Source organism: Phoxinus phoxinus (genome assembly GCF_949152265.1).
Source record: "Phoxinus phoxinus genome assembly, chromosome: 1".
NCBI classification, from domain to species: Eukaryota; Metazoa; Chordata; class Actinopteri; order Cypriniformes; family Leuciscidae; genus Phoxinus; species Phoxinus phoxinus.
Genome location: NC_136876.1, coordinates 49,158,147 through 49,173,650, shown reverse-complemented (window position 1 = coordinate 49,173,650; position 15,504 = coordinate 49,158,147). Strand labels below are relative to the sequence as shown.

Here is a 15,504-nt window from a genome sequence, read left to right as displayed (position 1 = left end):
GCAAAACGTTCGGATGTTAAACGCATATTTACGCGTGGCTGGGAGCAGGTGTAGATTTCTTTCGTACCAACTAACATTTGGAAAATACTTGAATATTTGAATGAATCCGAAAATTTACGCCAGAACCACTTTACACACGATTTACACAAACATTCGTTCTGCTCGTGTTTCATGAATGAGACCCATTCTTTCTTGTGTGACACACCTGAATGAAAGGCTCATTATGCAGCTCATTATGCGGGGTCATTATGCGGGTCATTGTCTTCTCAGGTGTGAACCACTCATTATTAATGATGGTGTTGGATCATTCACGCCCCATGCGCATATTTCCTTTCCAAACAAAAAGTGTTTTACAAAATTTAAATCAATGTATTGTTTTATGTGAATGATTAGGCAGGATGATTTTCAAATCATTTTGAAGGAAAAACTCTAGGCGACAACATCCATTAGTCAAAAGTATTGTGGACACATATTTAGTATGCGTTTTGTGGCCTTATGTCAGACACTTTAATTTTTTGTTTTGTTTTGTTTTGTTTTGTATGAATAACCACGCATAAACATTATTCTCTCAAAAATGCAAACATGTACATGCATGTTGCTCACATATTACGGTAGCCCTGTTTGTGATAAATAGAGTGTAATTACACCTTTTCCATTAATATGTTTATAAGCAACTGAAAAAAGCACAAATGTCAGAGCATGTCAGAACATCTCAAGGACCACAAAAACACCTTAGTCCTCAGAGGGTTAATAAATAACTCAGAGGCATAGCCAGCAGGCGAGACGGCGTGCAACGCACAAACAATACTGGCCACTAGACAAAACACAGGCAGGAACTTAAATACACAGTGGTGATGAATGTGATTAGTGTCCATGCTGACCAGTGTTTGGAATAACGGCGTTTAAAATAACGGCGTTAGGTAACGACGTTATTTTTTCAGTAACGGGGTAATCTAACTAATTACTTTTCCCGTCGTTACAATGCCGTTAACGTTACTAGATGTTAAATGCGGTGCGTTATATGCATTGATTGAATAAACTGTAATCCGATTCCGAACGCACCCCTGGCTCACAGCTAGTGAGCAGGTGGGTTAATAACGAGGTAAGCGATTATGATTGGCTAAGGCAGAGTCATGTTTCATGGTAGCCAATCAGAGCCAATGTTTTTACACACATGCCAGCACACGCGCCAGGCGCCACACACACACACACACACACACAACCGCTAAACAGATTTGACGGAGCAGCAGAGATGGCGAGTCAGGAGCAATCCGATGAAAAGTTGGTGGAGATATAAGCACTAGGCTACTTCAAATTCATTGTGGTCAAAGGCAAGAACGTGCATGTGTGTACATTATGTCCAGGAGCGAAGACTTTGTCGACATCCGTTGTAAGCAACTCTAATTTAATGAAGCATCTCACATTGACACACGCATCTACAAAGCTAGTGGCAAAAAACACCGATACCTCCACCACAGATGCTAGTTCGCCAGGTTGTTTTCTTGACCAGTTGTCTCTGGTTGAGAGAGTTTGATTTAATTTGCTAGTTATGCACTTTATATGGTGTAACTGTTTACTTTCCTTACAAAGATAATACTTGAAGTGCAGGATAAACCTCTTGCTGTCTGTCGACGTGCAATAAATATCGAAAGTTATGTACAAACACCCATCTGTTCTACTCATTTCAACTGAAAACTGCTCACAAAAATCCAAATTCTTTGGATTATAGCAAAAAAAAAATATTAACAGTAACGCAAATAGTTACTTTCCCTGGTAACGAGTTACTTTTATTATAGAGTAATTCAGTTACTAACTCAGTTACTTTTTGGAACAAGTAGTGAGTAACTATAACTAATTACTTTTTTAAAGTAACGTTCCCAACACTGATGCTGACTGATCGGTGGCGAGAAACACAGACAAGGAAATACATGTGAGGAATGAAAGCAAACACAATGAAACACAATGTAATGAATAAATGTGAAACAAACCTTAGTACGCCAAGTTGACAGTTAGGACTCTTCATTGCATCTGAAAGCAGCTTCATTTCTGAATCCTGCATCTGATTGCTACTCAGGTCCAGCTCTCTCAGGGGGGAGTTTGATGTTTGCAGAGCCGAAGCCACAATTTCACAGTTCAGATATGTGAGATTACAATCTGCCAAACTGGAAAAAATAAATATGTGACATAAAATCATATTTTATGAACAATGTGCTTCACTAATCTCATTTCTTCTGCATGAATTAAGCTGGATACTGTCAATTTGGTTGAAAATGAAAACACACAACTGCTCTTATTTGTGGTTTTATGGTTGTGAATATATTATTCACCAAAACTCCCTCAAAATGTAAATTAAATGTAAATGTAATTGTTATTATTAGATCTTCACACTTACCAAGCTTTTCTGCAGTTCTTCACAGCAGGTACCAGCCTCCTTCGACCCTCCTTTGATTTAATGTTGTACTTTTTAAGGTCTAACTCATCCATCACCTCCTCTGACATCAGGATCATGTTTGCCAAAGTTGAGCATTGTGCAAGAGAAAGGTTTTTACGTTTTATTTTAGATTTTAAAAATACCTGCATTTCTTCAACAACAGAATTATCCTTCATCTCAATCAAGCAGTGTGACAGATTCATCCATCTTTCAGGACTGACATTGTTTTTTTGACCTCGTTTGAGGTTTTGGATTATTTTCTTGATGCTCTCTGGGTTGTTCTCTGTGTGAATCAGCACATCCTGTAAGAGTCTCTGATTGGACTCCAGTGAGACGCCATGAAGGAATCGAAGGAAAAGATCCAGGTATCCATTTTTACTGTTCAAAGCTTCATTCACTGCTCCCTTCAGAAACACATCCAGAGAAACAATCTCACACTGAGTTCTGGACTGTCCTGTCAGGAACATTTTCAGAACTTCACTGTTCTTGTGTAAATAACAGAAAAACACATACAGTGCTGCAAAAAACTCCTGAAAGCTCAGATGTACAAAGCTGTAAACCTTTCTGTGATAAATCACAGATTCCTCCCTAAAGATCTCAGTGCAAATCCCAGAATACACTGAGGCGTCCGTGACGTCTATGCCGCTCTCAATCAGGTCCTCCTCATAGAACATCACATTGCCCTTCATCAGCTGATTGAAAGCCAGTTCAGCAAGTTTCACAATCACTTCTCTGTTGGACTGCAGGACTTTCTCTGGATCTCTCTCTTCATACTTCTGGTTCCTCATATGAGTTTGAATGAGGAGGAAGTGGATGTACATTTCAGTCAGAGTTTGAGGGATTTCTGCACTGAGATCTTGTTTCAGGATGTTTTGAAGCACAGTGGAGGAGATCCAGCAGAAGACGGGTATGTGACACATGATGTGGAGGCTTCTTGCTTTTGTGATGTGTGAGATGATTCTGCTGGCTTGATGCTCATCACTGATTCTCTTCCTGAAATATTCCTCCTTCTGAGGGTCATTGAATCCCTGAATTTCTGTCACACGGTTGATGTAGTTTGAGGGGATCTGATTGGCTGCTGCTGGTCTGGTGGTGATCCAGATGAGAGCAGAGGGAAGCAGATCTCCTTTCATGAGGTTTGACATCAACACACCCACTGGTGAAGACTCAGTCACATCAGAAACTTTCTCACTGTCTGAAAACATCAGTGTAATTCTGCTTTCATCCAGACCATCAAAGATGAACACAACTGTACATTCATCATAAATCTTTGAGTCCAGATCTAGAAGTTCAGGATGAAAGTCCAGCAGAAGTCTGTGAAGACTGTACTGATGATCTTTAATCAAGTTCAGCTCTCTAAATGGAAGCACAAATATGAAATCTACATCCTGATTGGCTTTTCCCTCGGCCCAGTCCAGAATGAACTTCTGCACAGAGACGGTTTTTCCGATTCCAGCGATGCCTTTAGTAAGAACAGTCTTGATTTTCTCTTTCTTCTCTCTTCTCTTCTCCTCATTTCCTAGCTCAGGTGAAGGATCAAAGATGTCATTGCAGTTTATTGGAGTGTCTTGGAGGGTCTTGTAACTTTTCTCCATCTGTAGCACCTCATGTTCTTCATTCACTCCTTCACTCTCTCCCTCTATGATGTACAGCTGTGTGTAAATCCTGTTCAGGAGGGTCTGATTCTTTTGTAGTTTGATTCCCTCAAATAAGCTCTCGTATCTGTTCTTCATGCTGGTTTTGTGCTGGTCTTTGACTCTCTGCAGATCATCATGCACTGGCTGCTGAGAATCGAGCTGCAGGGCTGCTTCTGTGTCATGATGACTGATGTGTTTCTGACAGGAGGAGGATGTGCTGGTCTGACAGGACACATCTCTGATCTGGTCAGCTCTCACACCACTGAAAACACATTAAGAAGAAAGACACAAAAACAAACAGAAAACATTTGTGAAAATAAAGTAAAATAAATAAAAATCTTACAGACAAATGTCTATCTATTGTGGTCAACTGACATCCTAATAATCACACATGGAGTTTATCAAGGATTTGTTCTAGCAATGATATTTTAAACCCATCAGTGTTTCCCATTCATTAACTATATTGTGGCGGCCAACCATAGTCTAATCTGTCCCGCCACAGTTTCATAATAAACCAAAAATATAACTAAACTTCCCCTTTAAAGTTCAGGTAGAATTGACCAAAGTTTTTCTTTGTGAAATTTGCACACTGAACATGGGTTGGAGCTCGTTTTAAATCAGGCATGTGGGGGCAGATAACTACCTCCATATTTAAAGAAGGGAGACATCAAGTTTTCATTAGTCAAAATGTTCAAAAAAAGAAGAAAAGAAGAAAGAAGGCTAACATTTTTGGCAGAAAGTTTAAACCAGAAACCATTATTTTAAAATATCACAGAAGCACCGACATGGAGAAAAAGCAGTGTTCATCTAAAATGGTTACATGTAATTAATTTACATGTAAATGATGACTGACGACAGATGATTTATTATAAAAGAGACTGCAAACTCAGCTTTTTTCTGCATTTCCTAGCACATAAAAGTCCCCTTTGCCACAAGGGAAGCATTTGAAAAGTCAGAAAAGATTTTTAGTCTAAATAACCTGCCACCTTTTCTTTTAGAAATAGAAAAATCTTGATCAGCTGATTGTGAATCCTGATGTTTTTTAAGTTCTTTTATATATGCTTTCATTGTCTGGTTTGATCAGTCATCAACATACAATTGGCAAATTTAGAGACAATAAGTCGATTCATAGGAAGTTATTATTGGCTGATTTATGGCAGATCGATCAGAGTATCCTTACAAAACACTTACATTTATTTTGATTTATTTTGATTTTGTGGCACCTCCAGCAATTTGTTATGAATTTTCTTGTTTCCGTTTTTATCAAAATAGATAATTTCAGTGCATCCCTAATTTAAAGGATAATTGTCAATATAACACTGATGGAACACATGTAACACAAATCATTGCTGTGTAAATGGAGATCTAACAGAGAAATGGCAGAGAGAAGCATAAGAAAGTACTATTTAACAATTCATTTCTTTGCATCTTTACTTCCACTTGTTATATTTGTTAAAGAACTTTAGCCATTTGAAATGTAAAATTTTCTGAACCTTTGTGCATTCTGTGTTCGTGTGTCTCTCACCCTACATGATGATACTCACACAGGGTCAAAGGTCACTGCTCCATCACTGAATTTTGTGGCCTTCATGGTCAAACAGTTGGATACTGGAGAAGCTGCTCTCTTTCTCTTCCTGTTGTTGATAATGAGAAATAAACAGAAATATTTCAAAAATGTCTATGCAGATTATTTGCCTGCTGCATTAAATTAACCCAGTCAATACTTCTGTAATTTATAGAGCAGTATTTGTATTAGTTTTGTAGGGTAGTAAAACATGTAGGATCATTTTATTATCCTTTAAACCACTAGATGGCACAAGGATTTGCTGCAGCACTTTCCTAAACATCTACAATTCACATGGAAATTTGGCGGATTCTTGATGATATCACGGACAGCAGCGCAAAGTTGATTCTGTGCTAAATTAATCTAATATTTCATGGTTTTAAAATGTTATTGATTTAATTCGCCATTGAGAATCGCTAAAATGATGTAATATATTTTGAGATAAAGGTCTTGTAAATGATATTCGCTTTTGTTCAAGGTAATTTAAGCAACAGTTTTTCTGATTATTATGTAAAGTTTGGTAATTGGCCGTACTGTTGAGGCTACAGGCACAATAATTAACAAAACAATTAATAGCTGGCTGACTTTTCAATTTGTTCCCCCATATTTATAAGGAAACCGTCATATTAATCATTTCATTTAATAAATTATCAAAAATATTGTTACTACAGTAAAATATTTTTTTATGGGATCTCCTTCAAAGCTTGCAGAATCTTTCATTTTTTTTATTTTTTATGAATAGGCTATATTTTAATGACAAAATTGCATTTAATTTATTTATCAAAATAAACAGAAAATAGTACAAACTATTATTTTAAGCCCGGGACACACCAAACTGACGCCAAAGAACTAGCGCTGATGAAAGCTGACCCGTGTCGGGGGGAAAGCTGCACTTGAACACACAGAGAGAACTACAGCCAGGGTTTCTGCAGGGTTTAGTCAGTCAAATTTAAGACTTTTTAAGACCTTTTTGTGACCATTATGATTTAAATTTATGACCTATTACACAAATTACTTTTATATTAGTCGATATAGATAATTATCACGATAAATGTCAAATGTTTATTTCTTTCAAGTTTAAAGGCATATTTTTCCTCCTAAGTGAAAGTTGTAGAGCGTAAATTGTGGTTTTAGACTACCGATACTCTTTATTGTCAGAACATATCATGACAAACACTTGCCAAACAGCTGAACATTCACAAATCTGAGGTAGAACATTCAAACATTTGACATTAGGTACTTAACAAAATAAATAGCTTTATTGGAAAACTAATTTCTTAGTTTCTGCATGTGCTAATGGGGGTCAAGTCTTGAAATCTTCATGAAATGTATAAAAAACAGTAGCCTAAATACATTATTAAATACTGTAATTATATTCCATTAGTCCTTTAATACATTGTCTACAATAATAATATAATACAATTCAATATGTATATCCCACATGGTGCAGTTAATATTAATAGGCTAACGTGATAGTAAATCAATGGTAAATAATGGGAATTTGTAGAAAAGCTTCAGACTGTATCGCTGCGCTCAGTGTGTCTCCTGTTCGTCAGCGCCGCTTCATCTGCCTTTAAACTGGTTTAAATCACTGAGACATTTGTGTTCTTCGCTGAATTCAAGTGCTTCTCACTGGATCTCGTGACTGAGACCGATCAGAGTAAACGCGTCTGCTCTAGTGAGCTCGCGCTGCCCGTTTGGACTTTGAGCTGAGCGGATATATGGTCCGTGTGGTGCGCGGTTCAAATGAGTTTTTTCGTTCCGCTTTTGGCGCATTTAACATTATGCCGCCAGCGCATTTTCGGGGGGAAAATGCAATGCTAGAACCAATGAATGAACGAGCATATGAATTTAAGACGTGGCTAAATGTAATTTATTACCTTGTACGGAAAATCCGGACGTTTTTATGACTTTTTATGGCCTAAAATTCGTATAAAATTTATGACATTTTATGACTTTTTATGACTTTATGACCTGGCTGGTTAGAAAATATATGAAATAAGTAGAGCTGCCCGTGCACGATTAAAGTTTTGTTTCTAGTCGACTAGTAGTAGTTCATTAAAGCCATTAGTCTAATCGCATATTTATATTAATTTAATTGCTTAAATATATGGGAGAGAATATAAGCGTTATCGTAAAATATTGTGTATTCTGAATCTCTAGCGCATGCATAAAGCTTGCCACAAAGAACTTGAAAAAGTGATGATTATGCAGCATGATACATTATAATTGTTTATTAATAAACTTATTTGGCTTTTTTTTGGCTGCAAAGATAAAGTTGGCTGACTCGCCATCTTCGCAGTAGGGAAAGTGCCTTTAGAGAGAAATGCACACTTCGGATTAGCCTATACATAAGCAGAGAGTAGCCCGTTTCTTTGCGATTTGAATTGTGGTTTTTATTTAAATTTTTCTATAAGCCTACATATATTTCTTACGTCTGTGAGGCAAAGCTCGCGCCGGCGCCTCCACGTCCTGATTATATTGTCTGCTATATTTGCTTCTTTATTAAATCCAGGCAATTGGTTGATGAAACATTGGTTTAAATTAAGATACAATTTATACAAAACGAAATTCACTTTATAGAATGGCTTTCTACAAAGCAGAACTTAATTAAGTGTTCAAAATCATGTGTGACCCACTCCAAATGTCTCCTGATTGGGCATCTTATGATCTTATACCCATCTGATGTGCTTTCCTTTTCATATAACAGATTAAATAATAAAAAAAAAACATATTATTTAAACTTAAATATGAAACGTATATTAAAGTTTGTTATATTTAAGCATCACATCGCTCCACTTTTCTCACGTGTGTATACATGCATGCGTGTGTGCATATGGGGGAGGGGAGCCATTTTAGAACAATAATGGAATAATACCCAGCCATCTTCAAATATAATTTTTGCTCAAATGGCGCAAATTGACACGCGAATAAGGTGAATTGAAAGTCTGGCGCGATACGCGCGGGTGGTGCTTTGTGCTTTCATGCGTTTGACCCGAATTTGCGTCTGACGCCCGAGTTGAAATTTTTTTACTTTGGCGTCAATTCGTGCCGCGTTAAACTTCCAGGAGCCCGCTTGCTGCTGTCACGTGGTGAAGTGACGTGATAAACGGGGGCAGGCCCGCTTTTCAGTTTATAATATCATTTTAAATGTTTGGCCTCAATAACTTATTTTATATGTTTGGCCTCAATAAATTATTTTATATGTTTGGCCTCAATAAATTATTTTATATGTTTGGCCTCAATAAATTATTTTGTAATATGACTAAATGCCTGCGTGAAAGAAGGAATGACATTGTTCAGCTGTATGTTAACTATGAATGTAACACTGAACCCTTGCAGTCGAAGAAAAACTCAAAATTAAAGAAGTCGTTTGACCTACGTTATAACGAGTCAATAATATATTTTAACTTATGTTTCATATAATATAACCGAAGCTATAGATTGTGAATTTAAACATTTCTCGTTGACCAGCAGCAAACGTCAGGAGGACTAGCCGAGGTAAGGCTGCTCCAGCGGGTTACATGAGCGCTGAGCACCCGGTGATCGCCTCGATCTCACAACTCCGAAACGTCAGATAAAAATTTTTAAATAGGCGTTATCTTTATAAATAAACCACAGATTTGCGCTTTAAACAACTACATTCTCGACTGAACACCTCTTAAAACTACATTTCGTGACACAATAACATTCGTATTTTTACATTTTGTGGCCTTTCTTGCAAACAGACACCGCCTAGCACTTGCCCCTCCCAGAAGAAGGGGATTTCGCCTCAGACGCGCGTCAATTTCGCTTCAAACGCTTGCTTTTTACACGCGTCCATTTCGCTTTGGACGCGCAAATGCATTCAAAATGTTCAAGCGTCAAACTAGATGTGGTAGACGCGAATTTGACGCTCGTTTGGTGTGAATGCAGCATTATAGAAACCTTAAGACCTTGATTAGCTTGTTCATGTGTGTGTGATTATGGTTGGAGCAAAACGCTACAGGACTATGGCTCTCCAGGACGACGTTGGCTACCCCTGATCTATAGATATGTTCAATTTGGATACATATTTTATTTAGACTTTTCACCCTTTATTTTTAATAACTATTTGTGCAACCATACGCACACGTGTTTGTGTGTATGTGTGTGTTATTGCCAGTGTTGTAGTTTTGGGGGCGATGAAAAAAATTATATCTACCGGCCCTGAACTTTATGATACTCACACAGGGTCAAAGGTCACAGCAGATCCCTCACTGAATTTAGGGGGCTCACGCATGGAGTGGTTACTCTTCATAGACACACAGCTGGATACTGGAGATGGTCCATTACTGAATTTAGGGGGCTCACGCATGGAGTGGTTACTCTTCATAGACACACAGCTGGATACTGGAGATGGTCCATCACTGAATTTAGGGGGCTCACGCATGGAGTGGTTACTCTTCATGGACACACAGCTGGATACTGGAGATGGTCCATCACTGAATTTAGGGGGCTCACGCATGGAGTGGTTACTCTTCATGGACACACAGCTGGATACTGGAGATGCTGCTCTCTGAGTGTGAACAGACGCCTCCTCCTCTCTCTCCTCACACACACTCATTTTATAAACAGTTTGCTGCTCCTCTTCCTCCATGATGAGAGACTTGATTTCAGACCTGTATGTGGACACAGAAAGCATGCACAAAACACAACTGAATTTCGACACATTTGAGTTAAATTGCATTTATTTCACTTTAACGATAACAGTTTTTCTCCACTTAATATGGTTTGTTTGTAGAGCAACATGTCCGACATGTCGGCCACACTTTCAAACACAGCAGCCTTGTTTAAACACTGAATTCACTTTCACTTTAATGACACTTATGAACTCCTGCAGGTGTTTTTTACAATCCGTTTTTTCGTCTCTCATTAAGCAAATATGATGCTATTTAACCTCTTTCTCTCTCTCTGCGTGCTTACTGGTCTCTAGCACCGCCGCTGCTCCTCTGCATTGTGTTGTGTATGTTCGTGGCTGGTGGTAGACAGCGGGGACTCAGACACAGAGGGGTTCGGGATCGTGGATTGAGCGTTTATTCCACAGCACGGCATCTATAGAGTTGATGTATCTCGTGCTGCTTATACATAGCTTAGCATTAGCCACCATGCATTAATCACATTTAAAAGGAAAAACAAAACATTTTACCTCACTACAGTACTCTGCATTTAGGTCACAAAATATCTCAATAAACTGAATTTTAGTGCTATAACAAATATATTTTACATCGCTTTGTTTTTTCCACTTACATGGCTTACCATGGACTGAAGAAAAGATGACGCACTATACTCACGTATCAACACTACGGTACATCAAGAGGTTCAACCAGCTAAAGGCACTTTAATCTGTCCTAATACAACAGAGTTATAGCAATTATAGGGACATCTTGTGGACAATACAATATACTGCCGATTATGATTTAGGCCCCAGGCAGTTTTACGCCCCTGTTGATCCTGATATGTCCAGTAGGAGATATACTGCGAAATAACATCATTAGACGCTCGAAACTTACACATTAACCGTCCCGTCCATAGACTTTGACCATTTTCGTATAATAAATAAAGTTACATGTCTATGCGTAAAACTGCCTGGGCCGTAAACAGTTGTTGTGCCGAATTTTGACCCCCGCCAAATTATTACCCCCCTAGCATTGGTAGGTTTAGGATTGGTTGTGGGGGAGGGGTTGGGATTAGGGGTGGGGTTAGGATTAGGCAATCAGGTACTGACTTCAACGAGGGGGGTAATAATTTGGCAGGGGGTCGAAATTCGGCACAACACCGGCTCCAGGTGTGCAGCCTCCCCAGGATTATCCTGCGACAACACGTCCGAATTCCCCAGTCTTACTGCGTCACTGAACATTACAATAGGCTATAGATTATTTAAATAATTAAATTGTTTCAAGTCAACCAACTATTTCAACATTAAACTAAAATTCTCCAGTTAAAAAGGAAAAAAATAAGTGTAAGTTTAACCATTTTCGGTCATTTAATGTGTATACAGTTGCCTTCGCATAAGCCCCCTTTGCATCCACCCCCTTTGCATAAGCTTGGCCACCCCTTGCATAAGCTTGGTCCGCCCCCTTTGCATAAGCCCCCTTTGCATCCACCCCCTTTGCATAAGCTTGGCCACCCCTTGCATAAGCTTGGTCCGCCCCCTTTGCATAAGCCCCCTTTGCATCCACCCCCTTTGCATAAGCTTGGCCACCCCTTGCATAAGCTTGGTCCGCCCCCTTTGCATAAGCCCCCTTTGCATCCACCCCCTTTGCATAAGCTTGGCCACCCCTTGCATAAGCTTGGTCCGCCCCCTTTGCATAAGCCCCCTTTGCATCCACCCCCTTTGCATAAGCTTGGCCACCCCTTGCATAAGCTTGGTCCGCCCCCTTTGCATAAGCCCCCTTTGCATCCACCCCCTTTGCATAAGCTTGGCCACCCCTTTGGCCACCCCTCTCACAACTGCTGTTTCTGTCTCTTTTTTATTGTCAAGAATTACGTTTTTTTAACGCAGAACCTCTCTTTAACCCTTTAGAACCGAATGTGTCGTCGCCGACACAGATCAGCGAGCTGTATTCATTGTACCGTAACTCTTCAACCGTTTGCACTATCAAAACCATTCAAATTGCCCCCAACAGTAGACAACATGCGCTTTTCGGCAATATACGGCTTATTACGGTAATTCCATGTTTTCCGTCAGCAAATGACAGCGGGCTTTCAGGTAGCCTATTATAGAACTGTTGCAATTATTTATTTTGACAACTAATATAGAAAAGTTAAACATGCAGTGTTTACTTTTTCAGTTGCAACTTTTTTTTGACAAACTCAGAATTGGTTGAAGAATTCAATGATTATATAAAATTCACTGAAGGTTGATTAATCTTTGAGCTGCAATAGTTATCTGCATGTCTCATTCATGAAGGTTCAACAATGTGGAACAAGCTATTGGGGGTTTTGAGAACCAGAAGCAAGCTAACTGAGCAAGTTGAACTTTAGGTATAGTGTGTGCCCCTTTATTACAGTTTTTCTCGATTGCTTAAACACATTTCTTGAAACTATGCCTCATATTCTCAAAACAGTAAACACAAATCCATAACGTCTCACCCAAATCCCCAAACATCCTATTTTCAGGTCAAAATGAAGCTCTACACTCAAAACCATTCACTCTTGCTGAAAAACCAAACTTTGTCCTCAGACTGGACACACAAGCCATCAAAATCAAACACACTACAACATAGTCTTACACACTGGTGCAATAAATTAAAAACAACATTTCCATAACTGGTAAGTTATGTTGCTCGTGGTTCCCCTCCACACAAACTTTTCACATGATGAACACAAAAGACACAACCAATGGATACATTGGCATATTTTTATTCATTCATGTACTCTTGTAAAAGTACTTTTTTTTTTTTTTTACTCCTCTAATTTTTTTTATTTTATATTTACTTACGTAAGATATGTGTGTGACCATCATATGACAGTAATAGAGCACACACAAACCTTGTTCTAATATGGAATTGTACTGGAATGGTAAAGAGTGTTGGTCGTGACAGGAGGGCCTCCACTAAAGGATAAAATATGATGAACAAGTCTAAGAATGTTCCACGTATGGTTGAAAAACCATCATTGGCCTAGAAAGATAACAGTCTGGGAGTCAAGACTATAAAGGAGGAAGGATGCTCTCCCTTCACTGTCACACTCTGCAGACACTCTGTGTGACTGTACGACTGCTGGCCTTTTCTTGCTAGAAAATAAACCTCATCAAAGACAATGGGAAATGTTTGCCTGTTATTCAGTGACAGAATGTTGTTTGCCAGCACACCTCCCTGAAGCTTCTGATGATGGAGGTGACGGTGAAGTGTCTCAAATTTTGCCTTATCATAGCCCAGCCTCCCTCATAGTCATACCATGGACAAGGACATGGTCAACTAGAGTGGCTTGAATTTCATCCGAGACCACTTGTCTTCTTGCCCTTCCCTTTGCCCCTCCTCTCCCTCCCTGACTTCTTTCTTCATGTCTTTCTGGATCTATTGTTCCAAAACTCAATAAACTGATTCGGGCCCTTTTATCTATCTATTGAAGGATCTGATTGATTTGTGTTAAATTTTGACTCTTAGTGTTTTCACCTGGGCAATTGTGTGCTAACTGAGCTAAAGCTGTGCTGACTTGAGTGAACAATACTGAATACTAGTGCTTTCTAAATGACCACATGGTGTAGGCAATGAGAAATGAAGGGATTTGTGTTTATAGTTTAGTGAAATGGGTGTGCTTTTTGATAAATGGCATTATGGTTTTGAAATTTTAGTTCAAAAGCCTGGTTATAGTGCAATCGAGAAAAACTGTAATATGCCTGGAGGTGGTGAATAATAATAATAAAAAAGATAAAAATTCACTCAGTATTCCATGATTCCTAATTCACTACTATCTCAATTACAATTAAGTATAAATTAACTGTATTCAGTTGTGTAGGCACTAAAACAGTCCAATACTTATAGTCAAACTCATTTTTAAATTAAAATAATAAAAATTTCTATGCCACCCCAGACTGGTTGCTGGCCCTTGCCTGGCCACCCCCATGAAAAAATCCTGGCTCCGCCACTGTTGACGTGAAGTATCACGAAAGTAAAGTTCAACTTTATCGTGCATTTGAGTTTGAGTTCGTCATTCGTCTGTTTAGACGCAAATACTCCATCGATATTACAGCTATGAAAAGCTTAACGAACTTACTGTCACTTGTGAAGCGATCGCTGATTTTCTATCTTCCGAAATGGCGTCTTCACAGTCTTCGATTGCTTTCGGTTTCAGTAACAGGAAGTGGGCGTAACTTGAAGTGGGCGTAACTTGAAGTTGTCCAAATCACACAGAACCACGCGATATGTCAAACTCAAAACGAGATGTTGTCGGCAATATGCCAGCTCGTATAGAGTCAACGGGCGGTAATAATATTTTCCAGAGATAACCGTGTAAATCGAAGTGTATAAGTAATATTGCAGCATTTTACATTGCAGCAAGGGCAGAGCAAAGCGTCTGGACCTTTGAGCTTGTCAATCTGTCTCGCTGAGTGTCACACAGATGCAGGTCATTCTACAGAAACGTCCACTTCTATGGCAAGATGTCTTAAAATGTATATATTTTTCTAATGTTTAAACTTAGACCACATTATTAGATCACCATTTTACTTTATGAATACACATAAATGACAGCTTAATGATTTTTTCTATTTTTTGTGTATTTATTTAAAGACCGCAGGCTACACCATTTTTTTGTCACTGGTGTTACCTTACTTATTTGGCAATATTAAAGTTTTTATTTTATTTTATTTTTTAGTGATTTTAAAAAGTGAATCAAGTTTTAAAAAATTCAATTTCATTTATAAATGCTTTTTGAACTTTCTTATTCACAAAATATAAAGCAGAACAACTGTTAATATTAAAATAGACCACAGCCATTTTAAATCCTAATCATGTTTTACAATATAATGTTTTTTTATTATTATCATTATTATTATTACTGTAGCCTAATTATGAAATGCAGCCTTTGAGATCCACTAAAAAAAATGCGTGGGATTTCCCCCTTTCTGGTCAATGTATCCCTGCCTCTGCTTAATTATTTTTATCCCCGGTGGTTTGATTAAAGTCAATTTTATTTTAAAATGATTACTCACTCACTCTTGAGCGTCTGGCGCGAGTGATTTCAATGTTAAGTCAATGTAAAGACGCGTTTATGCGCGTCTAGAGGTCCTGCGGCGCGGTGTTTAGCGCGTGAATTGCTGTCACAGATAATGTCTTTTCTATAATTTCACTGTAGCTCAGCATCGCGATGTAAAGTTAACGTTATTGCATGATCACAGTTTATATGTG

General features: G+C 38.5%; 1 protein-coding gene across 3 annotated transcripts in view; it reads right to left on the bottom strand.

Annotated features, from left to right (window-relative positions):
* LOC307003546 (uncharacterized protein) overlaps positions 1-14,466 on the bottom strand; it is a 60,176-nt gene extending 45,710 nt beyond the window's left edge. The window contains exons 1-6 of one of the 3 annotated variants that reach the window (XM_079622136.1): positions 14,372-14,450; positions 10,577-10,728; positions 9,841-10,272; positions 5,613-5,702; positions 2,393-4,330; positions 1,989-2,162 (exon numbers count right to left, since the gene is read on the bottom strand). In XM_079622136.1, coding sequence (XP_079478262.1) covers positions 1,989-2,162; positions 2,393-4,330; positions 5,613-5,702; positions 9,841-10,272; positions 10,577-10,608 — 2,666 coding nt within the window. In that variant the 5' untranslated portion in view covers positions 10,609-10,728; positions 14,372-14,450. Of the gene's footprint in view, positions 1-1,988; positions 2,163-2,392; positions 4,331-5,612; positions 5,703-9,840; positions 10,273-10,550; positions 10,729-14,371 lie in introns of all 3 variants that reach the window. The other 2 variants (XM_079622138.1, XM_079622137.1) reach the window with 2 other exon arrangements.
* Between the last annotated feature and the right edge of the window lie 1,038 nt (positions 14,467-15,504).